General features: G+C 42.3%; 1 protein-coding gene across 1 annotated transcript; it reads left to right on the top strand.

The window, feature by feature from the left end:
- Positions 1 to 4194: 4194 nt before the first annotated feature.
- On the top strand, positions 4195 to 23318 carry LOC116519000 (organic solute transporter subunit beta-like). The gene is made up of 5 exons (XM_032232607.1): positions 4195 to 4371; positions 8623 to 8721; positions 15503 to 15643; positions 18883 to 18973; positions 22984 to 23318. Exons 2-5 carry the CDS (start codon positions 8682 to 8684, stop codon positions 23207 to 23209), a joined length of 498 nt encoding a protein of 165 aa, XP_032088498.1. The 5' UTR covers positions 4195 to 4371; positions 8623 to 8681; the 3' UTR covers positions 23210 to 23318.
- Positions 23319 to 24611: the final 1293 nt, after the last annotated feature.

Here is a 24611-nt window from a genome sequence, read left to right as displayed (position 1 = left end):
GTCCTTATTTTACTGACCTCAGAAGGATGGAAGGCTGAGTCAACCTTGAGCCCGGTGGGACTTGAACTGACAAACTGCTGGCAATCAGCAGTCAGCAGCCTGCAGTACTGCACTCTAACCACAGCGCCACTATGGCTCTAACTGTGCTGTTGAATATACGTATCTCTATGCGGATGTCACGATTACCATATTGGCAGTTTGAGTCAGAAATAAATGCATTGTTATGGCTCCTCTCCTAACTTAAGAAAGTAAAAACTTTTGAAACGGATTATTTCAAAAGGAACCTTTAATCAAGCAGGATGGAAACCATTAGAAGCAAAGCAGCATCTGAAAACCTTTAGGCCATGCAAATGGGATTAAGCTGACAATGACCCTCCCCTTTGTCCAAATGCAGATTCTGACCAATACACAAGTTTGAAGATGCTTCTTTAACTCTTCTGCCCTGGGAGTCAATAAAACACATGTTCCCATGGCTATCTCTAGTTAGACATCAAAGTTGTATATCCCACATGGCTACCATAAACATCCCTCCAGAGATGTTGGGACCTTCAGTCTCCCGGTGACAGGGAACCAGTTGTAAAGTTGTAAAACTCAGTTGTTTCAGATGTAGCTAATGATTTAACTCAGAGGCTCCCCTCCTCCCAATTGAATGGCAGTATCACTTTTAGGGATCTGACAGGCATTCAACAAAAGAATATAATCTTTGAGGGTGGTTTAAAGGGTTGGAAGGCTCACTCAGCCTTTCATTCTTCCAAGGTCGGTAAAATGAGGACCCAGATTGTTGGGGGCAATCGGCTGACTCTATAAACTGCTTTAGAGAGGGGTGTAAAACACTATGAAGCAGTATATAAGTGCTATTGCTATTTAAACAGTGGCCTAATCCTATCAAGTCATGAAAAGCACAGCAGGGAAATTCTTATGCCAAGCTTTCAGGTTTTTTTAAGGAAGGCCTTGTGGTCAACTCTCAGTCCATTCTGCTTCTCTTCAGATCTTCCCCAATAAACTGATAAGGCCACACTTGGAATACTACATTCAGTTTTAGTCGCCACAATGTAAAAAAGATGTGGGGACTCTAGAAAGAGTGCAGAGACGAGCAACCAGGATGATTAGAGGGCTGGAGACTAAAACATATGAGGAACGGATGCAGAGACTGGGCATGGCTAGTCTAGTGAAAAGAAGGACCTACGGGAGACATGATAGCATTGTTCCAATATCTCAGGGGTTGCCACAAAGAAGAGGGAGTCAAACTATTCTCCAAAACATCTGAAAGCAGAACAAGAAGCAATGGGTGGAAACTAATCAAGGAGAGAAGCAACTTAGAACTGAGGAGAAATTTCCTGACAGAACAATTAATCAGTGGAACAGCTGGCCTCCAGAAGTTGTGAATGCCCCAACACTGAAAGTCTTTAAGAAGATGCTGGATAGCCATTTGTCTCAAATGGCATAGGGTTTCCTGCCTAGGCAGGGGGTTGGACTAGAAGACCTCCAAGGTCCCTTCCAACTCTGCTATTGTATTATTGTATTATTGTATTATTGTATTATTGTATTATTGTATTATTGTATTATTGTATTATTGTATTATTGTATTATTGTATTATTGTATTATTGTATTATTGTATTATTGTATTATTGTATTATTGTATTATTGTATTATTGTATTATTGTATTATTGTATTATTGTATTATTATTGTATTATTGCATTATTGCATTATTGCATTATTGCTTATTGCATTTTATTGTATTTTATTGTATTTTATTGTATTATTGTATTATTGTTGTATTATTGTTGTATTATTGTTGTATTATTATTGTATTATTATTGTATTATTATTGTATTATTATTGTATTATTGTAAACTGAGATTCTCTGCGCCATTCCTGAAAACTGGCATAAAATTGGCCATGCTCCTTGCTCAGAGTCCCGCAACCAATGTCTAAAAAGTTAAGATGGCAGCTGCAATGGTGCCATTTCTGCTAATTCAGCATGTTTTTTGAAGGCTGAAATTCATTTTGTTTGATCTATTGATTGGCATGGGATTGAGGGACACACTCTGAAAACTTCATTGGGGAACCGACAAAGATGACATATGGTCCTTTCATTATGATGTAAAGTACCCCTTATGTGCTTGTGAAGCAAATACAGGTTGTCCTCACTTACGACCACAATTGAGCCCAGTGTTCTTGTTGTTAAGTGAGTTTTGCCCCATTTTACAACTTTTCTTGCCACATTTATTAGGCGAATCACTGCAGTCGTTAAATTAGTTAAATTAGTTATACCATTGTTAAGTGGATCTGGCTCCCCCGTTGACTTTGTTGTCAGAAGGTCGCCAACAGAGATCACGTGACACCCACCCACCCCCGGACACTGCGACTGTCATAAATGTGAGTCAGTTGCCAAATATCCGAATGTAAATCATGGGTCCATGGGAATGCTACAACGGTCATAACTATGAAATACAGTCAAAAGTAACTTTTTTCAGTGCTCTTGTAACTTCAAACAGTCACTAAATGAACTGTTGTAAGGCGAGGACTACCTATACAAACAAACGGACCTTGCACTGTGATGTCACAATGCACACTTCAGGATTTTGGCATCATCCTGGTTAGGTAAGGAATGAAGACCAGCCATAGGTAGATACATGATTGTTGCTTTATTTCTTATTTATTTATTCCTGATTAAATTTCTATCCTGCCTATTTTGCCAAGCCAACTTCTATTTAAATAAAATGATGGAAGTGGTTCTGTTCTTTGGAGATGCTGGAACACTGACCAGGAGTGTTTTCTGGCTTCTGTTACTGCTAGTTTGCTCAGGGATGCACTTTGGGAGGGGAGGGGGGGCTTCAGGGTCACACGCACATGCAGAGAAGCAAAAAAGAAGATGGCGGCGCCTACAGTGACGCCGATAGAACCAGTTCGGGTGCGTGGCCAGCTGAGTTACTACCTATTTGGCCGAACCGGGCCGAACCGGTAGGAACCCACTCTGACTGTGACATGTACAAAAGGAGTTGGGATTGCTAATTCCTCGACTTGTGACCGCTCTTAAAGTCCTCGACTTATGACCGGCCACAAGTCCTCGACTTACCATTGACAGCTGGCGACAGCCTAGCTGCGCCTGATTGGCTAAGACGCAGCTGGCTGAGCGCGGGCTTGCAGAGGCACTCCTATTGGTCTCCCTGCTTGACAGCTCCCGTATAAATAGCTGTCAAGCAGAGCGAGGTGCTAAAATTCTATCTGTATATAGTTGCCTGTTGCTCTTACACAATAAATAGATGTTCGCTTACCTCAGCCGCCTCACGTCTCATCTGTTCCTTCGAACTTCAACAGGGATTGTGTCATGGCACAGGGCTACTTTAATCAAACAGATGAGTTTGACACACAAACGTACCCATGCACCCATGGAAAATACTGGATTGATAGATGGGTGGATGGATAAACAGATAAAAATAAAACAAGAGTGGCAAACTCAAGGCCTGGGGGCCAGATCTGGCCTGCGGGGCCATCATGGAAACAGCGAAGGATGGGCCCGCAGTGCCTCTGCCAGTGAAAATGGTCCTTGGGAGGGCCGCGGGCAGCCCTCCCAAACTCCATTTTCACTGGGAAGGCATTGCAGGAGGCTGTCATAGCCGAAAACGAAGCTCGGAAGCATGTTTTCGCTGGCAGAGCACTCGGGCCACCCAATCAACCCCCCCCCCCCAACATGAGTGATGTCGAGCTAGCCATTCCCACCCCAGGCCCCCAAGGTCAACCACAATCTTGATGCGGCCGTCAATGAAATCGAGTTTTTACCCCCTGAGTTATCAGAAGTAGAGCTAGAAAGATGATAGAAAGAGAGAGCCTGCATCTAAAGAAATGGAGATATTTTTTGCAAAATAAAATCTAGCGTTTTGTCCTGGAGCATCTTAAAAGAGAAGAGGAAATAAGCCTCCCAGGGAGAAGACTACGTCTCCTTTCATTTTGTCACCATGGGGGGAAAAATGTCTTTGGCAATAATTGGCATTCAGGTTAATTTAAGAAAAGCGTTCAGAAGAGGAATGGCTTTTTCTGCCTGTGGCATTTTCTGGACCAAGAAGATAGAATCACGAGTCTTCCTGTTGACAAGCAGCCAAGAGGCTCTGATTGAGGAAAAGTTTCACTCACCTTTGGCAGAAAGTTGCATGGGTGTGACGGGTGTGGAGACTTTCAAAATGCCTTTTCCCTGGGTTACAAGTTCTCTTAGCTGCAAGGGAAGGCAGTGAACGATTGCATCTTATTAGTTACGGCACCTGAAGGGGTGAATGCCATGGTCCTCCCAACTTGCCAGATGTTCTGAATGTGGCAAAGGATCAGGTCTTGCTGCCTTCCGTTTATCTGGGCCAAGCTACGTGTCTTTTGGTAAGTTTTTTTGTTCTTCAAGATTGGACGAGTAGAGCAAAAGGAAGCTAAGAACATTTATGGGGCCAGGAGGACAATGACTGGATTTTAGAAGAGGGGGAGGGGGGAGAGGGAAGTGTAACTTTTGTGCCAGATGTGTGAAAAGTGCTGAGAAGAGCTTTTGGGTTCACTACTCATGCTTGGAATACTTTTGATTTCCTCTCCTCTTACTTGGGTCTGTGACTCTGACACTTTGGTGGAATCTGTCCCCGTTCCAATTCAGATTCATCCCGAGGGCATACATGTCTTTTTGCTTGCACATGCATTGGTGTGCTTCAGTACATGCCCCTTAGAGAAGGAATAGGTACAAGGCATACTAATAAGCCCTTGAGAAGCACTGTTCACCAGCTTCTGATTTTCCAAGGGGAAAATGTATAAATCCCTGCCTTCCACTTTTAATATTTGATCTCCTGCTTCTTGGGGTTTGGGGGTTTCCCCCTTCCTTCCTTCCCTCCTTCCTCCCCCACTTTCTTCTTCTTCTTCTTCTTCTTCTTCTTCTTCTTCTTCTTCTTTCTTCTTCTTCTTCTTCTTCTTCTTCTTCCTCCTCCTCCTCCTCCTCCTCCTCCTCCTCCTCCCTTCTTCCCTCCCTCCCTCCCTTCCTCCCTCTTTCTTTCTTTCTTTCTTTCTTATCTTTCTTTCTTCTTTCTTTCTTTCTTTCTTTCTTTCTTTTCTGGTGTATGTGGGTGTTTCCACTCCATTCAAAAAGTCCATTAAGGAAGGGAAAGACATGGAGAACATAAGTTCTGTCAGGAAGAAGTTCCAGAGCAGGATCAGATACTGTATGGAAAGGAATTTTTTCCCCTCAGAAAATGTAGGGAGGCAGGGCAGATCAAGACAAATAACATTTGGACGCATTCATACAACCAGCCTTGCTTGATTTTTGAGTGTTCAGGTTAGTGCAATATACCGAATCAGAAGTGAGCCAAATGTGTAGTCTGCCTTACATGCTCAGCTAGTGGGGAAAAGAACCCCACCAAAATTAAGAGAATTTATATTGTATACTGCCACAGCATAACATACACTGTCTTTTCAGCTCTTTACCTGACTGCATTGTGTTACATTGGATAGAAACTTAAGGGCTACAGAGGCAAACCAGTGGCACTGGTATTCAGGGAATAAAGTATTCTGAACATCATCCTTGCAGATGACTGTGCTATAAAAATGCAATGAAGTAATGCATGAATTAGAGCTATACTTACAGGAAAAGATGCAAAAGGGAGAGAGAGAGAACATCAAGTACCTCTTTCAGTTCTGGTTTTTGTTCAAGGGTCAAACGTTTAATCATGCAATCTGAACTTTGAGTTGTAAAGAAGGTAAAGGAGAGGAATGTAGCAAGAAAGAAAGTGATTATAGTGGGCCCTGACAGACATGACCTTTGGCTTCATGCCCAAACAGAAAGACTGAGATTGGGGGGTGGGGAGTATGCTTGGAAGCCATCCCAGGCTGAATTCTCACTCAGACCAGTGAGGAGGGAATCAGCCAGTTGCAGAAAGAATTGTTCCTGAAGCAATTGCCAGAAAAAGAACTTCAACCCTCTCCTTCTCCACCCCATTTCTTCACATTTCTCCTCCTCCTCCTCCTCCTCCTCCTCCTCCTCCTCCCCCTCCTCCACTCCCTTCCCCTTCTTCTTTCCCCTTCTCCTTCTCCTTTACAATACAGAGAAATGGTTGGCACATTGCTTGTGCTAAACCATCCTGCAGTTGGTTTGGGTTTGGACTAAATTCAATGTGCTCTCTGACCAGTGCAGTTAATTAACTGGGTGAAAGTTCTACAAGACTTTAAAACTTTATCTCTCTCTCTAGCAACCTAGAACTAAGGGGAAATTTCCTAACAGTGAGAACATTGAACCAGCAGAACAGCTTGCCTTCAGAAGTTGTGGGTGCTCCATAACTGGAGGTTTTTAAGAAGAGACTGGATAGCTACTTGTCTGAAATGATATATAAGATCTCCTGCTTGAACAGCTAGTTGGACTAAAAGATCTCCAAGGTCCCTTCCAACTCTGTCAATCTGAGGGCACAAATTTGCCAGCCAATAAGGGCTGAGCTGCCAGGGATTGCCCAATTCTGCTCTCATACTGTGCATGGAACCCAGTGGTGAAATTCAATTTTTTTTAGTACCTGTTCTATTTTTTACTACCGGTTCTGTGGGCATGGCTTGCTGGGCATGATGTGGTGTGGCTTGGTGGGTGTGGCAGGGGAAGGATACTGCAAAATCTCTATTCCCACCCCACTCTGTGGCCAGCCAGAGGTGGCATTTGCCGGTTCCCCGAACTACTCAAAATTTCTGCTATCGGTTCTCTAAACTATTCAAAATTTCTGCTATCGGTTCTCCGAACTACTCAAAATTTCTGCTATCGGTTCTCTGAACTATTCAAAATTTCTGCTACCGGTTCTCCGAACTACTCAAAATTTCTGCTATCGGTTCTCTGAACTATTCAAAATTTCTGCTACCGGTTCCCCAAACTACTCAAAATTTCTGCTATCGGTTCTCTGAACTATTCAAAATTTCTGCTACCGGTTCTCTGAACTATTCAAAATTTCTGCTACCGGTTCTCCGAACTACTCAAAATTTCTGCTACCAGTTCTCCAAACTATTCAAAATTTCTGCTACCAGTTCTCTCGACTATTCAAAATTTCTGCTACCGGTTCTCTGAACTATTCAAAATTTCCACTACCAGTTCTCCAGAACCTGTCAAAACCTGCTAGATTTCACCCCTGCTGGAACCCCAAAGAAAAGGTCAAGTGGGTCACTGTTTATTGGATTTGCCCGTATGCCATGATAAGCCACTAACAATCAGGGTTGAATTTACATAGCCATGAGTGTCCATGTGAGGTTGACAAAGTTAAGATGGAAGCTCTGGCTGTACAATTGAAACCCCATCTAATTTTTACATGTGACATGCATTGTAAAAAGGGGCAGGGCTTTGTCACCACTGTTTTAATGTATTTTTTGACACTTCTGTGGATGTCCCACTCTCTGAGCCTAGATGAAACTTTTGCTGGTGGATTCTGGCATTGTCCTTTCTGTAATAGAATAAAATTGGCCAAGTGTGATTGGACACACAAGGATTTTGTCTTTGGTGCAGATGCTCTCAGTGTACATAAAAAGACAAGATACATTCATCAAGAATCATAAGGTTACAACACTTAATGATAGTCATAGGGTACAAATAAGCAATCGGGAAACAATCAAATGTAATAACTGGAGTGTTGATATCTGTCAGAAAAGGACAAGCTATGTTTTTTATTTGATGATCATGCCACGAATCTCTCTTCAAAGATTGCTGCATTGTTTATGCCTGCAATATGGACATCCTAAATTACAATTAATAACTGATATTTTTCTTTCTTTCTCTATTTTCAATGCTTTAAGCCATCTAACGGAATGTGGATCACCGCTAATCATATCGTATAAACATCACTGCATTGAATCAATACAATCTAACGTGATTTATAACACTGTAAATCAAAAGGAAAAATAAATAAAAGGTAGCTTTAATTGCAGCCTATTTCAACAGTTATCTCTAAGTTTAAATTTGACTCAGGCGTGGAGGCCTGCAGGCTTTCAACGCAACAGCAGCAGCAGTAGCAGCAACAACAACAATGCAATGAATGCAGCATTGGACTGCAAAACCAAATGGAGCCCCCTCCCCCAATTAAGAGAACAATTAAGAGGATTGCTTATGACATTGTGTAATGCTTGCTATTTGCTTCAGGCTGACCTGTTTGACTCCTCAGAGCAATGCCACTGGGTCTCTTTCATATTGTTTTATTTTATTGTGTATTTTATATGATTTAAACTTATAAAATTATGCTATTAAAATTGTAATTTTTACAAAGGAATCTGTATTTACTGCCTCTGTTGGATCCTCCCCCTCCTCTTCCTTTCCCTTTTCCTCTTCATCGTCATCTCCTCCTCCTCCTCCTCCTCCTCCTCCCCCCTTCTCGTCCTTCACCTCCTTTCCTTCCACCTCTGTTATATCCTGGAGGCAACAGAACAATTTTAATTCCTTATTTTGAGTTTGGATTACCATTGCTGAGATGCTTGCGTAAAAACTGTATGCATTTGTCTGTGTGTGTTTAATTTTTCTCTTTTTGTTGGGGTAATGGCATTATTTGATACCTGGAAAAGGAATAATTAAGTCAAGAACCACTGACCTATAGTAAGGCAGACCGCTCTCAGGACTAAATATTGTGGTTTCCCTTTTCTTAGCTTCCACTGAAGGATCCTCTGAAAGAAGAGTTTCCCCTTGAAGGGTGATTCCAACCATCATGGGGATATTTTGGACAACCTTATGCTTCCTGGTGTATGGTAAGTTCCCTGTTTTGTACCCTAGGAAGTAGACCGGATCAGAAAACCAACCCCACAGGAAGATATTTCTTCATTGATGTAGGCTACCAACATGTATCTTCCAATCTAGTTTGCGTCTTCCATTTCCACTTTGGGGAGCTGGGGAAGAACCAACCTAAGTCTCTTCTCATTCGAAGAGAATAGGAGCCGTGGTGGCACAGTGGTTAGAATGCAGTATTGTAGGCTGACTGTGCTGACTGCCAGCAGTTCGATCCCGAACTGGCTCAAGGTTGTCTCTGCCTTCCATCCTTCCAAGGTGGGTAAAATGAGGACCTTGATTGTTGAGGGCAAGATGCTGACTCTGTAAACCACTTAGAGAGGGCTATAAAAGCACTGTGAAGTGGTATATAAGTCTAAGTGCTCTTGTTCTTGCTATATTTGTAGCTCAGGGGTGAACTGAGGGGCCCTTGGTGCTCTCTGAGCTTGGTGGTTTTCTTGCAGATGTTTCCTTACCCAACTAGGTACCATCATCAGTGCTAGAAGGGAGTGAGGCTTGCTGTCTGTTTACTTATTGGTGGATTGCTGTCAATGTTGTTGGGATTATCTACAATCAATACTGACAGAGCAACCCACTTGCATACAAAAAGAGACCAACCCCCATTCTCTTCAAACATTGATGATATTAGCTAGTCAGGTAAAGGAACATCTGCAGGAAAACAATCAAGCTAAGTATTTTCTCAATACTATCTCCTTTTCCAGGACTTAAGCAATGTTTCTGTCCTTTTTGTTCACCAAATGGTTTCCGAATATTTGCTTCAAGGCCACATCTATGACTCTTTACATAGTAGAAGTATGGAACACTAAATATTCCCTTGCTGAAATACTTTCCAGGGAACTTCAGCAATTGAACATTGTTAAAAAAAATGCAGTCAATCAATAAACCTACCAATAACTAAAGAGAAGTGCATTGAGGCATTGTGATGAAGATGAGATGAGTTCTCTTGGGCAAGTTGTACTGAAGTACAAAGTAGATATGTTTCATTTTGAGCCTGTACAAGGAAATTGTCAAGCGCTGGGAAATAAAAGAGATTCAGGCAAGAGAATAAAGATTTATTGCATGCGTAAGCTCTCTACTAGATTCTGACCAACTCACGGATCAAGGGAAATGAATGGGAGATAAAAAAGGCATTCTAAGTGGGCTGAACTTAGATATCTGGGGCATGTAGGGACTCATGACTTATGACATGTTTGATCTCTCCTCTAAGGTTTCAGCCTGGTCATCTCCCATATAATTACTGCAGTGATTGCACTCTTACTCATCCCTCTGCAGATCTGTTCTGACCGAGGCTTCCAAAGAGCACGAAGCAACTCCTGGTCCCAACCCCTTTTATTAATTTACTGTGAATTCTGCTCATTCACATCCAGCAAAGTCTTCAAAGGGAGGATTTACAGTCATAGACCTTATCTGGCTTGGAGAGCTGCCAGGCCGATATCAGCAAAACTTGGCAAGGAGTCTTGGAGAATCACAAGCCAATTAAGCGAATTAATTGTTTCTCCTGAAACTCCACTCCCCTTTTACTCCTCTTTTATTTCCTCTGGGAGGGGCCATTCATCGTCCACCTGTGGCCTTACTCCCAAGGTCACTCCTGTTCTTTAGCTGTTCCTGTCATCTGGCAACTCTGCGCATGCGCACACTGGGAACAGGCTCCAATTGTTTGTCTGCCTCACTGATGTCTGACTCTGAAGGCAGCTGATCACCGGCATACAGCTGTGGCCCCCTCTCTGCCTTTGACACAGAGCCATCATCAAAGCCTTCCCCAGACTCCAGGACTGGTCCATGTTTCTCCCCAACCTCCTCACTGTCCGAATCTGTTGCTAGCTCTGCTAGCCACTGGCAGGCAACAACAAGATCACAGATGCATTATCAGTGACTGAAGAGCTGCATGTAGACTTTAACCTTGATCAAGGTTCTGATCCATCCATTCCCAGTGTGTGGCTCCTACAGAGTTTCCATTCTGTCAATGTGTCAGAAGCTGATATTCTTTACTCTTCATAAATGGTTGGCTTCCATCTCCTACAGCCCAATGCTCGGTGTTGGCAAGATCCGACATCTCATTACCTCGAGGTTCTCCAACCATGGGGAATGCAACTCATACACCATGTCATAAAATTCTTCAATCCTGCTGTATCTCTAACTCAGCACTTCACACCCAGTGCTTCCTGAAGGACTATAATCACAGAGTTAGTTTGATTAGAGTTAGCCAAGTTTCATCAATCTCCAGCAAGAGAAATACTTGGTACCAAAGTCGAACAAGACCCCCAAGATAATTAACAAAATTAATTATATTAATTGTATAACACCTAAGATAATTATATTAACAAGTAATTAATGTAATATATAACTATTTGAGTGGTAGAAAAACAAATATAGTTCACTCAGGAAATGCACTCACAAGTATTCTTTGGACATACCATATAGACTATAAGGATATAGACTATCAGTCTTCAGATAAGGAAGGGGAAGAAATTTGTATAAAGTACCAGATATCTTCAGTGTTTTATTATAGTGCAGTAAATAAGGCCATTTCAGAATGTTTGGAATATGAAATGGGCTTTGTTTTTTTTCAAGTCTGATAATTGTTAGGAACTTGATTAATGTCATCTTAAGTTGTTCATATTTTCAGTTTTTAATGCAACCAGAGAATCCCACTGTGAGGGAGAGAAGTAGTTTGTAAATTTGATAAATAAAGAAATAAAAAAAAACATTTCGAAGTATGGTTTCGAAAGAAGTATTCTAGCAGCATAACACGAATCCTGATTGTAGAAAACAGCTTCAAAACTGTTCACACGACACATTCCTCCTAGCTGGGGAAAGATTCACAGGACAGCCAACTAACCTTGGTTAGTTTAAATCTTGCTTAGCTTTTGGAGGTTTCATTCTGTTATACCAACCCAGCCAACTTTATGATTTACTGTATTTGCAAATTCAGGGAATTAATTAATTTAAGAAATGAGTGACATGTTTTATAGAAAGGCAGAAGTCCAAAATACATTTCTGTTGTTTTTGTCATTCTCTCAGTGGTCAAAGAGTCAGGGACAAAAATTGTTCTAATGTTAACTACAATTAGACTAAGTGCATATTTCTCTGCCAAGTTTTTTTATCTTTTCTCTTTTAAACTCATGTTTTCCGTTTTTCTTGAAGAGGTCAGCTTGCCCTCTCGTCTTCTAACAAATGGCTTTATCATTTAGTCTGGAATTTATCACATTTCATGGGATGATTAAATAGGAATACCTTCCAAGAGCAAATGGATTCCCGCCCTACCCCCAATTAAGAGAATCATACAGCCTTTACGGAATCCATGCTTGTGTTCTGGGAGGGGAAAAAAAGATGAAAATGTGCAAATTATTGCACTGTTTCTCCTTCATTACAAATGCCAGTTGGGTTCTATTGGTGCAAACAGTGGTGGAATTCAAATAATTTAACAACTGGTTCTCTGCCCTAATGACCAGCTGGGTAGCCGTGGCTCGGTGGTCATGTGACTGGGGGGGGGACAACTCAACATCACTCACGTTGATGGGCGCTTGGCCTTAGCTGTGACAATGCAATAAGGGTTAACCGGAGAGGCAGTTCCTGTAAGCAGGGCAATCAATATTAGGCTAGAAACACCAGAATGTTTCCTTCCTGCCTTCCTTACAGGATTAGCCCTGTAAAGTTTGTGGGGGGGGACAAAATGAGATTTCTTCCAACAATCGGTTCTCCAAACTGTTTAGAAAGGTAACAACTGGTTCTCCTGAATAGGTGCAAACCGGCTGAATCCCACCATAGGGTGCAAACCTTTGTTTTAGACAACAGTGGTTATTAACTCTCACTGTGATAATCACACATTAATAGAGATAGATGACAAACACAATTTGTCTGCAATTTGTTCTGGAGAGGGCAAGGGAGGGCATCCTGCAGTCCCGAAGTCCTTCCTTTGCAAACCTTGGGGTCCTTCCAAACATTCATGGTGCAATTTTTCAACAGAAGGGCGGAGGGAAGCCACGTAAGCAATAGTGTACGTTAAACATTAATGCCATTTTTTAAAAAAACAAGGACAAAAAGAAGCAAAAACTAAAAGCACTGTTGGCTCTTTGAGGTAGGCCAGGCCAGGAAACAGACACCGCAAGGGCTACTGGAACTCTATTTTTATTCTTGCAGATTTATTAGCAGAATCTTGAAAGACTGATAGAGTTTCCTGTCTCCCTCCCTTTTATACCAAGGAGAGTAAAGGCGGGGTGATTCTTGAGTTTCTTTCTCACTTTCTCTTCCTTTCCTGGGTCAAGCTAATGGTTGTATGTATATATACAGTGTGTGTGTGTGTTTGTGTAGTTAGATGATAGATAGATAGATAGATAGATAGATAGATAGATAGATAGATAGATAGAGCCAATAAAAGAGAATATTTGTAACTCAGGGTTGAAATGAGGGGTCCTTGGTGCTCTCTGAGCTTGATTGTTTTCTTGCAGATGTTTCATTATTCAAACTAGGTAACATCAACAGCACTGATGATGTTACCTAGTTTGGGTTATGAAATGTCTACAAGGAAACCAGCAAGCAAGCATGGAGAACACCAAGGACTCCAAGAGAGAGAGGGAGGAAGGGAGGGAGGGAGAGGGAGAGGGAAGGAGGGAGGGAGAAAGAGTGTCATGGCTCCTTCACTTAATAACCAAGAAAGAAACCACTCAATTCCATTTTGCAGAATTAAGAGTACTTTACTGATTATAAGTAATTAGAAGCTAAGCAAAGCTGGATCTGAGCAAAAGCGTGCGAAAGCATTAGATATCAATACATGATCCATTCCCCTCCCCTTGGTAACCCCAGTCCATAGTCCAATCGTATATCTCCACAGCTGTCAGGTGGGAGACATCTTCAAAAATCATCATCAGGTTGGTATGCTGGACAGTTGGCCTTGGCGGGAAACTCCCCTCCTTCCACATGCGCAAACGAATGGTGAGAACAACTCCCAATTAACAGTCCTCCTGCACAGATCATATCCCTCCCCAAATACCATGCCCTCCCTCCCTGTTTCAATGGCAGCTGAAAAGCAAGCAGCAAAACAGAAGCTGACAAAGAGAGAGGGAGGGAGTGGGAGGGAGGAGATGGTAATAGCTGCTGCATACCTTTTTCAAGGCTATCTCCATATTCCTATACAAATATCAGGTGCAAAAGATCACATCCACACATGTGGCGGTCCAATTAAATTGATTTATTGCTACTCATGACTATACACAGGAATATTCTCAACTAATGGTTAACACCAGCTACGAATTAGATAAGGGTCCACAGAATTCAAGAGGGGTTGGGTTTAGTCCATTTGTGGCGATGCAGCAACTCTAAGCTGATGCCTCTTTTGACTCCTCCTCCAGGCTCTGCTCTCCTTCTTCTAGATCACCTACCTTTCTATTCCCTCCCTGTGGCCCCCAGGCTCTGCCCCAAAGCTTCTTAAGTTCTAATTCAAGTAGCCTGTCTATTCAGCGGTCTACAGAACAGCATGATAGAAATGGGAGATTTCTGACACCTTGGCTCAATCTGAGCCACCACCCAAGGCCTTCAGATCGTGTACAAGCACATTCCTTCTCATCTCGAGCTCTAGAACTTCTCTGAAGCCGCTGTTCTCTTCTTTCACCCACAACTAGAGCTTTTCGGGAAGGGCCTCCAGCTCTTTTGTTGCCAAGGTTGCTCCATTTTCACTGAGCTATTAAAAGTTCAGGAATAAATCCTAGATAGATTCACGAGGCTCTTTATCGAAGGAGAGAGTTTTATTAAGACGATAATTCAGAGCTCAAAAGCAGATCGCTCTTTCTTTAGCCTGCCAAGTTTCAACAAGATGATAGGTCTGATTGTTGATACAGCAGGCAATGTTCAATTAAATAAAACCTGTGATGTCTTAAAGAGATTAACTTGTTTGGGACAATCTGCAAAGGTAACAGTTGGGTTCCCTGTCCTACCCTGTCACATTTTAGCCTAGGCTGGCATGTTATCTGTGTTCATAGTAGCACCATCAATACTCACTGTCTCCTCAGGGGCCTGGGTAGAAATTTTAGAAATTAGGTAGTGGAAAAGGGTACAGCTAAGAGGAATACCTAGATTGAGCATCCAAGAAGCAGACACTGACAGAGATAAAGATTTAAGAGAGGAGTTTGGGAGGCAAGTAAAAAAAAAGCATAGCAATTAAGATATTGAAGAGGGCAAGAGATGATGGATAGATGATTTTCTTTTTTCTTTTTGTTTTGATTTGCTTTTTCCATTTCCCTCTCTCTGTTTTTTAAAGCATAGCAATTGAAGCACTGAAGCGGGCAAGAGACAATGAATGATTTCTCTTTTTTGTGTTGTTTTGAATTGCTTTTCCTTTTCTTTCTCTTTTCTTTCTTTTCAGCTGGGTGACATGATTAAAAGTTAGATAGCAAAGAAGAAAAAAGTCTTTTAATGAAGGGTGATTAAAAAGCTAGAATAAGTGACAGAAATAAGAGAAGGGTAAATATTAGTGTATACATTTTTATATAATAAAATGAAAGTAATAACAAGAGAAAATGTGGAATAACTGAACAATGATAGACTGCAACCTAACATAAATGTGTATTATTATAATACATACATAAGTTGATTGAATGTCGTAATTATGATTAACCTTATTAGTTTTATTTGTATTAGAATGTATGACACCCAGGTGCCACATTGGTCATACATTGATTTGATAGATTTATTTTAAAAAAATGAAAAACCTGGGGAAAAATGCTCACTGTCTCCTGATTTCTAACCTAGCATTGAATACAGACCAGGGTGTCCTGGCTATCATGAGCTCCCAGCCCCAGAAGGACTCAGGAGACCTTGACAATCCTTCAGAAGACACCATCTCCCCAGAGATGCTGCAGGAGATGCTATGGCTTTTCCGAAGAGAAGATCGTAAGTGGTTCCAAGGCTTTAACCACATAATTTGTTTGGATTAGGCTGAGTCCTCTTTGTTCAGGTTTTGGGTCTTGTGGGGAGCATGATACTGGTCTTTAAAAAGGCATGTGTTCTGACCTAGGCTTTCCCAAAACACAAAGCCGACTCCTCATCCCAATAAAACCCCTTTTATTTAGATTAAAGTCAATTCCTCTCCAGCAAACAGTCTTTCATGAGATTTCACAACTACAGACCTTTATCAGGCTTGGAGAGCTGCCAGGCTGATATCTTCCAAATGCCACACTGTAGCAGCAATTACTTGGCAAGAAGTCAGGAACAGACCTTCACCTTAAGGAATGGAACTAATTGTCTCCTGCAAACTCCCCTCCCCTTTTGCTCCTCTTTATTCCCTATGGGAAGGGCCATTCACTGTCCACTTGTGGCTTTACTTTCTTGTTCCTTAGCTGTTCCCTTCTCCTGGCAACTCTACACATGCACACACTGGGAACAGGCTCCAGCTGTTCTTCTGCCCCACTGATGAGGAGTATAAAGATTTATTGCATGCATAAGCTCTCTACAAGATTCTGACAACTCAAGGGAAATGAATGGGAGATAAGAAAGGCATTCTAGGTGGGCTGAACTTAGATATCTGGGGCATGTAGGGACTCATGACTTATGACGTGTTTCACCTCTCCTCTAAGGTTTCAGCCTGGTCATCTCCCACAGAATTACTGCAGTGATTGCACTCTTACTCATCCCTCTGCAGATCTGTTCTGACCGAGGCTTCCAAAGAGCATGAAACCAACTCCTGGTCCCAACAAAAACCCCTTTTATTAATTTACTGTGAATTCTGCTCATTCACATCCAGCAAAGTCTTTCAAGGGAGGATTTACAGTCACAGACCTTCTCTGGTGTAGAATGCTGATAGGCCAATATCTGCAAAATCTGGCAAGGAGTCTTGGAGAATCACAAGCCAATTAAGCGAATTAATTGTGTCTCCTGAAACTCCACTCCCCTTTTACTCCTCTTTTATTTCCTCTGGGAGGGGCCATTCATCGTCCACCTGTGGCCTTGTTCCCAAGTAGACCCTGTTCTTTAGCTGTTCCCGTCATCTGGCAACTCTGCGCATGTGCACACTGGGAACAGGCTCCAGCTGTTCTTCTGCCTCACTGATGTCTGACTCTGAAGGCAGCTGATCACCGGCATACAGCTGTGGCCCCCTCTCTGCCTCTGACACAGAGCCCTCTTCAGAGCCTTTCCCAGACTCCAGGACTGGCTTGTGTTCCTTCCCAACCTCTTCACAGTCCAAATCTGCTGCCAGATCTGCTAGCAGAGTACAATAGCATGAAAATGAATAGAAAAGAATATCTGTAGCTCAGGGTTGACATGTGGAGCCCTTGGTGCCTCTGAGCATGGTTCTTTTCTTGCAGAGTTTTCATTCACCATCTAGTAGGTCAATGGCCACCAACCTTTTGGGCATCAGGGAATGGTTCCATGGAGAGAGGTTTTCCCATGGACTGCAGGGAGTGTGGTTTTGCATATTACCTGCATCCCATGGATGGGCTTCGCTTGTTTGTGCGGACCAGTTGCTGGCATGCCCAGTCCACAGACCATGGGTTGGGGACCCCTGATCTAGGTAACCTCATCAGTGCTGTTTAGTGTGGGGTTTGCTCCCAGTTTGCATAGAAGAGCTTACCCTGCTGGTGCTGTGGGTTTCTCAGAATAGTTCCTTGATTCTCCCTGGTACCATGAGGCATGATGGTGCAGTGATTAGAATGCAGTACTGCAGGCTGCTTATACTGACTGCTGGCTGCCAGCAATTCGGCAGTTCGAATCTCACCAGGCTCAAGGTTGACTCAGCCTTCTGTCCTTCCGAGGTGGGTCAAATGAGGACCCAGATGGTTGGGGGCAAGATGCTGATTCTATAAACCATTAAAGAGAGGGCTGTGAAGCACTGTAAAGCGGTATATAAGTCTAAGTGCTATTGCTATTGCTACTTCCTTAATCAAGGAACTACCAAGGAGAAATCCATACCTTCAACCAGGACAGGTCAGGTAAGAGACACCAGAAGAATTGTATTCTATTGTTGTCAGGCAGGGGTGCCAAACTCAAGGCCCATGGGATGTTTTCAACCTCCACGGACTCTTGCAGCACTCCGCCGGCCCAAAAAGGGTGATGCGGAGGCCCTGCAAGCCCCTGCATGACTCACTTTTGGCTGGCAGAGTGCTGCTGGAGGCCAGAGAGGCAGAAAACAGGCTGTGCGGAAGCCTCGCGCGGCCTCTACATGCCCTATTTTTGGCCGGCAGAGTGCTCCTGGAGGCATCTGTCCCATCTCACCCCCACTACCCCACCTGCTGGCCCACGGAGAACTACAGTGCTGATCCGGCCCTTGAAGAAATCCAGTTTGACACCGCAGTTGTAGAGTATAATAACACAACCTTGAAAGTCTAGTAGAGTTTTCCCTCTGCCCCCTCTTACATTAAGCGGAATCAGGGTGGTGTTCTTTTGAATCTTCTTCATGCGCCCCCTCCTTCCGCAGGGCTGAAATGTCATTGGGTGTCTCTTATCTGCTAACAATTAACAATTAACCAGGGAATAAAGAACATGTAAACAGTTGAGCAGAGCTTGCCTCCAGAAGCTGTGGGTGCTCCATCCCTGGAGGTATTTAAGAAGTGATTAGACAGCCATTTGTCAGGAGTGGTGTAGAGTGTGGCAAGGGGTTGCACTAGAAGACCTCCAAGGCCCCTTCTAACCACATTATTCTGTTATTCCTTTACCGACTTTAACTCTGTCTTCTTCTATAAGGAGCAAGTCAAATAGTCAACATGGTGGCTGCAGATGTGTAACTGAAGCTTCACCCCAGAAGGTTGTCCTTGCAGCTGCCATCTTGACTTTTGTGACTCATTCCTTGCCTTCCACAGTTGCCCTAAAAAGGTGAGACAAAACTGAAGATGAGAAGATTATATAAGTCTCCTTGAACATCTGGAATAGAATAGAATAGAATAACAAAGTTGGAAGAGACCTTGGAGGTCTTCTAGTCCATACCCCTGCTTAGGCAGGAAACCCTACACCCCTTCAGACAAATGGTTATCCAACATCTTCTTAAAAACTTCCAGTGTTGGAACATTCACAACTTCTGGAGGCAAGTTGTTCCACTGGTTAATTGTTCTAACTGTCAGGAAATTTCTCCTTAGTTTCTCCTTAGTTTCTTAGGACATTAACCCATCCACATGAATTCCTTATCATTTTCTCTTCAGCATCTGCATGGAATTACTCTATCCTGGGCCTTTCCATTGTCGTTCTGCTCATTGGTGTTGTGCTCCTGGGAGCAAATATTAGGGCCAACAGGTATGAAGAAGTCATATTTCGGAGTGATAATATTGGGCTTTTGCTTGGCATCCAGCGTACCTCTGAATACAGGACTCCATAGTGGCAAGACAAATCCAATTCTGAGTTTGTTTAGTGTATTAAACGCCATCTTAATCAAACCCTTTAGGATGGTGGAACAAACAGAGGCTCAAAACCCACCACAGTTAAACTACATTAACTAAAGTTGCTAGTTCTCTTCATAATTTAGTTAGGTAAGTTAGGTAACTAACCTGGCCAACTGTGCTTATTTTCACTGCAGACGTCTGTGGAGATTTTCAATCATCATCCAGGTCATGGTTGTCTCCAAAGTGTTTTTTTTTTCCCCAAAAGACATCTGGACTGTTTTTTTTCACCTTGAGGAAGACATTTTGCTTCTCAGCCAAGAAGCTTCATTGATTCCGGCAGGATAGTGGGGGTGATGGAAGGATTAGAACCTCTTCCTCAAGGGGAAAACAATAGTTGGAAGAAAACTCCAGTCCGGTTCCAAGCCAGGAGAAAGGCACTGGAAATAAAATGGAGGCTGGTTGGAAAGTTTATCGATGAGAAGAACCAAGAACAGCATGTAGTTCTGGGGCAGCTGACAAAATGGGCTTGGGATAGTTGGCTTTTACACATTTTGGGGGGTTGTTTTGACCTAGGCTTCCCCAAAAAGCACGAAGCAGAGTCCTGGTCCTGACAAAAGCCCTTTTATTAAACGAATATGAATTCCTCTCATTCACATTCATCAAAGGCCTGGCAAAAAGTCTTTCAAAGGAGTATTTATGACTACAGACTTTATCTATCTTGGAAAGCTGCCATGGAAATATTTTCCAAATGAGGTGCTGTGCAAGGAAAAACTTGGACCTGTCCTTCTTAATCCCATCAACTGGAGTTGAAGGTGTTTTATTTGTGAATAGGCTGGCCCAATCTTTCTTAATGGGCACAAATTATCCATCTCTAAAGACTTTGGGCATCTGATGGAGGATGTTGGAGCTGCTTTCTGCCTTTGTTAAGATTTTTTTCCCGATTTGTTCTTTAGGGAGATATAATATTCTGCCTCTTTTAATATTCCCCAAAATATTTCATTCTCGGGAGGGGGAGGGTGGATGGGCTTCCTACACAATCCAGTTTCCTTTTGAAAAAAAAAACCACTTTTGAGATTTCACTGTAGACCTATTCTTCAAACTACATACATACTGTATTTTTCAGAGTATAAGACGCACCGGAATATAAGATGCACCAAGGTTTTGAAGATGCAATTTTTTTTAAAAAAAGTAGGTAGATAGATAGAGGGATAGAGAGGGAGAGAAAGAGAGAGAAATACAGTAGGTAGGGAGGGAGAGGGAGAGAGTAGTTAGGTAGGTAGGTAGATAAAGGGATATATATATAAGTTCAACTTCTTCTGAGCTGGTTTAGTGTAAGGGTTAAGCCACTAGACTAGAAACTGGGAGACTGTGAGTTCCAGTCCTGCCTTGGACACAAAGCTATCTTGGGCCAGTCACTTTCTCTTAACCCTAGAAAGGAAGCAATGGCAAGCCACTTCTGAAATCTTGCAGTGATTAGTTCCCAGGAATGAAAAACTAACTCCAAGGCACACATATACAAAGAGCCAAGCCCCAAAAAATGCTTTTTCAAAAGGCAGCTGGACTTTGTTTTGTACTTTCCCTTGAAGATGTTTCGCTTTTCATCCAAGAAGCTTCCTCAGCTCTGAAGCTTATTGGATGAGAAGTGAAGCATCTTCAAGGGGGAAAAAAATTAAACAAAGCCCAGTTGCTTTTTGAAAAAGCACTTTTGGGACAACCATGGCCTGGATGATTGAGAATCTCCATAGACTAAGGTGACCAGATTTTCAGATTGGTAAAGAGGGACACCTTTGACCGGAGGGGGGGGGCTTGATTAAAAATTTTATACGGAGCAACAAAAATTTTCATACAACGCAAAAATAGTATTGTAATATTTTTTTTATTTCAACATAACTACAATTTACAAATATAAATTGTAACTGTTGCCAAACATCAAAATTTTGATAATGTGACCATGAGGATGCTGTAACGGTCGCTAAGTGTGAAAATGGCCGCTAAGTGTGAAAATGGTCGCTAAGTGTGAAAAATGGTCATTAGTCACTTTTTTCAATGCCATTGTAACTTTGGTCACCATACCACCTTTCTTGCCACAGTTCTTAAGTGAATAACTGCAGCTGGTATTTTGTATTTTGGATAGAATCTTTTTTAAATAGTCTAAGACAATTTAAAAAAAGAATCCACACAGAATAAATTGAAGTAAAACATTTCAAACTATTCCACACAGAATAAATTGAAGTAAAACTATTTTTAAAAATTCTATGCACAATATATTCAAAGTATTGTGCATAGAATTTTTAAAAATGGTTTCACTTCAATTTATTTTGGATAGAATCTTTTTTTAAATAGTCTAAGACAATTAAAAAAAAGAATCCACACAGAATAAAACTATTTTAAAAACTCCTATGCACAATAAATAAAATATTATTTTAAAATACATTAAAAAAATAAAAGAAAAAAACCCAGCTCACTTACCAGCAGGCAGGCACTCCAAGTCAATCCAGAATGATGTAGATGTTAATACAAAGAACTGAGCAAATTAAAATGGTGAAATAGTCCCAGGGAAATATTTTTCAAAGAAAAATGAGGAGCCACCATTTTTTCCCACACGAGCCGACCTCCAACCTCCATGCCCCTCCCCTCCAGGAAATCCAGGAAGGAACAATCGCTACTATTCTAGCCTTAGTATTTCCTGCAGCTCTATGGTACTGGGTCATCTTTCTTATAAAATGAGGTAAAAGGGGCGCGGGGGGGCGTTTTCTTGCTTTAACGTTTTAATATCTTCAATTAAAGTACTGAGACATAGAGAGGGATTAGACAGGATGTCTTTTGTCTTGCCCCGGTTAGGATTTCTTAAGCAAATCCACTGGGCTTTCAACATGAAGCCAGAAAATCGGGACTTTTTTAAAACGCCCCGGGACACGGGACAAATTGTTAGAAATCGTGACTGTCCTGCCAAAATTGGGACGTCTGGTCACCTTACCATAGACACAAAGAGCAAGCCAATATTATATTTGTGGTGTGATTAGGCTTAGGTGAGCCCTGGTTAGTTAGTTAATTATTATTTATTTAATTAGTTAGTTTGTTGAACATGTGCAAGATAACAGGTCTAAGTATAAACATGGACATGAACACAGGAAATGGGTACGAATAAATGGGGACAGTAGGACAGGGACGTTAGGCATGCTGGTGCGCTTATGCAAGCCCCCTTGATGGACCTCTTAGGAATGGTGTGAGGTCCACGGTAGGCAGTTTAAGGTTGAAGCTGTGGGGGTTTTGAGGATGTAACAACCGAGACAGGTAGAACATTCCAGGCATTGACCACTCTGTTGCTGAAGTCGTATTTTCTGCAATCAAATTTGGAGAGGTTGACCTTGAGTTTGTATCCATTGTTTGCCTGTTGTATATTATGGCTAAAGTTGAAGTAGTCATTGACAGGTAGGACATTGTAACAGGCAATTTTGTGTACTACGCTTAGGTCAGACCGAAGGTGGCACAATACCAGGTTGTCCAAGCCCAAAATTTCAAGCCTAGTGGCATAAGGGATTCTATTGTGAGCAGAGGAGTGGAGGACTCTTCTTGTGAAAGACCTTTGGACTTGCTCCATTGTATTAATGTCCAATATACAGTGTGGATTCCAGGCAGACGAGCTGTATTCCAGAATTGGTCTGGGAAAAGTTTTGTATGCTCTAGTTTGCAGTACAATGTTACCAGAAAAGAAGCTTTGCATTAATTAAACTAATTTAAATTAATTAATTTAAGTCAAGTTAATTCCATCTCCGTTCCAAACTTTCCCAAAGCAGGGTTCATGTCTTTGCATGCTTATTTTGAGCGAGTCTTAGGTTCCCCTAACTGCCTGCTATCATCTCTGGAGGTGAATGCTCGGAAATGGATGGTTGAGGAGACATTGTTTTTTTCTCCATTCCACAGAAACCACAAGGTCCTTTTCCCACACAAAGAAGGCTATGAAGACACCCCGCTGGATGAAGAAGAAGCGAAGCAGGCGTTCGTGTTGCTAAACAAAGAGAATCCGGATCGAGCTGAAGACAATTTGCTTCCCAAAACACCAATCTTGGGAGACGTGATGGTACGCTGGAAGGATGGGAAAACATCACCCCTCTATGCTGATGCAACGAAGCAGAAGCATAGCACCTAATAATATTCATATTTTGGCTTTTTTTGAAACCCGGGAGGATTTCTGGACTATTGACATTTTTTGTACCCGCGGGTCTCAAAGCCAAATTCATTAAGTGGAATCAAAAAGCCAGCAAAAAACAAAACCCTACTGCCTTGAGTTGCAGAAGATCATAATCCATCAAACAATTCATCTACCAGCTGTCTTCACACGATAGGTTGAACTAAGTTGGCCTAGTGCAGTTGGTGGGATTCAAATAATTAACAACCGGTTCTCTGCCCTAATGACCAGCTGGGTAGGCGTGGCTCGGTGGCCATGTGATTGGGTGTGGCCAACTCAACATCACTCATGTCGATGGGCACTTCTCCTTAGCTGTTACAATGTAATAAGGGTTAACTGGAGAGCAGATTCTGAAAGCAGAGCAATAAAGATGAGGCTAGAAATAACACCAGAATGTTTCCTTCCTGCCTTCCTTACAGGATTAGCCTGTAAAGTGGGGAAAAAACAAATGAGATTTCGTCCAACAACCGGTTCTCCAAACTACTTAGGAAGTTAACAACCGGTTTCTCCCGAAGAGGTGTGAACTGGCTGAATCCCACCAGTGGCCTAGTGGCTTCCTTCAACAAACATGCTAAGCCTGGTCAGTTGGTTTCTGTTAGTGTTAATCTTAGAATATAGAATAACAGGGCTGGAAGGGACCTTGGCGGTCTTATAAGCCCTGCCTAGGCAGGAAACCCTACACCACTTGATCAAAACAAAACCTTGATTGGTTCTGTTTTGTGTCCTAGTGTAGAATGCCACCAGAGAGTTCACAAACCTGTGACAAGCCCCCTCAAAACAGCCATAACTTCAGTGGCACAGTTGGGGTTGCCATCTTGACTTCGCCATCTATGAGGAGACCCCCTGATGCAACCTGACTCAATGAGTTGAGTTGTGGGTGAACTCAGAAAAAGGACCAATTGTGGATATTATATGAAGGTCGTTGCTTTGCTATGTTGCACCCGACCTGCCAAAAAAAAATCTGTCAGATTATCTGGAAAGGTGTTAAGGTCTCCTGATTTGATTTTTCACTGATCATTTGTGATCGCATGTTAAAAGAGGGTGGAATTTGATCATTTGATCATCTGGATCTATTTTGGACCTTTTCTGTGGATGCCCTTGGTGGTGGTCTGACCTAGGCTCCCCGAGAAAGCATAAGCCACAACCTTAGTCCCAAAAACCCTCTTTATTTAGATGGCTGTGAATTATAGTCATTCAAGGCCGTAACCAGAGGTGAGTTCCTACTGGTTCGGATTGATTCAGCCAAACCGGTAGTAACTTGGCAGCCTGGGTTGCTAGAACCGGCAGTGACTCAGGCCTGCCATGCTCCCAAACCAGTTCTCTCGGCGGCTCCATAGCCAGCGCCATCTTATTTTGGCTATGT

This window comes from Thamnophis elegans, chromosome 16, assembly GCF_009769535.1.
Source record: "Thamnophis elegans isolate rThaEle1 chromosome 16, rThaEle1.pri, whole genome shotgun sequence".
Classification (NCBI taxonomy): domain Eukaryota; kingdom Metazoa; phylum Chordata; class Lepidosauria; order Squamata; family Colubridae; genus Thamnophis; species Thamnophis elegans.
The sequence above is the reverse complement of the archived record's forward strand: the minus strand, read 5'-3'. Positions and strand labels throughout refer to the sequence as shown.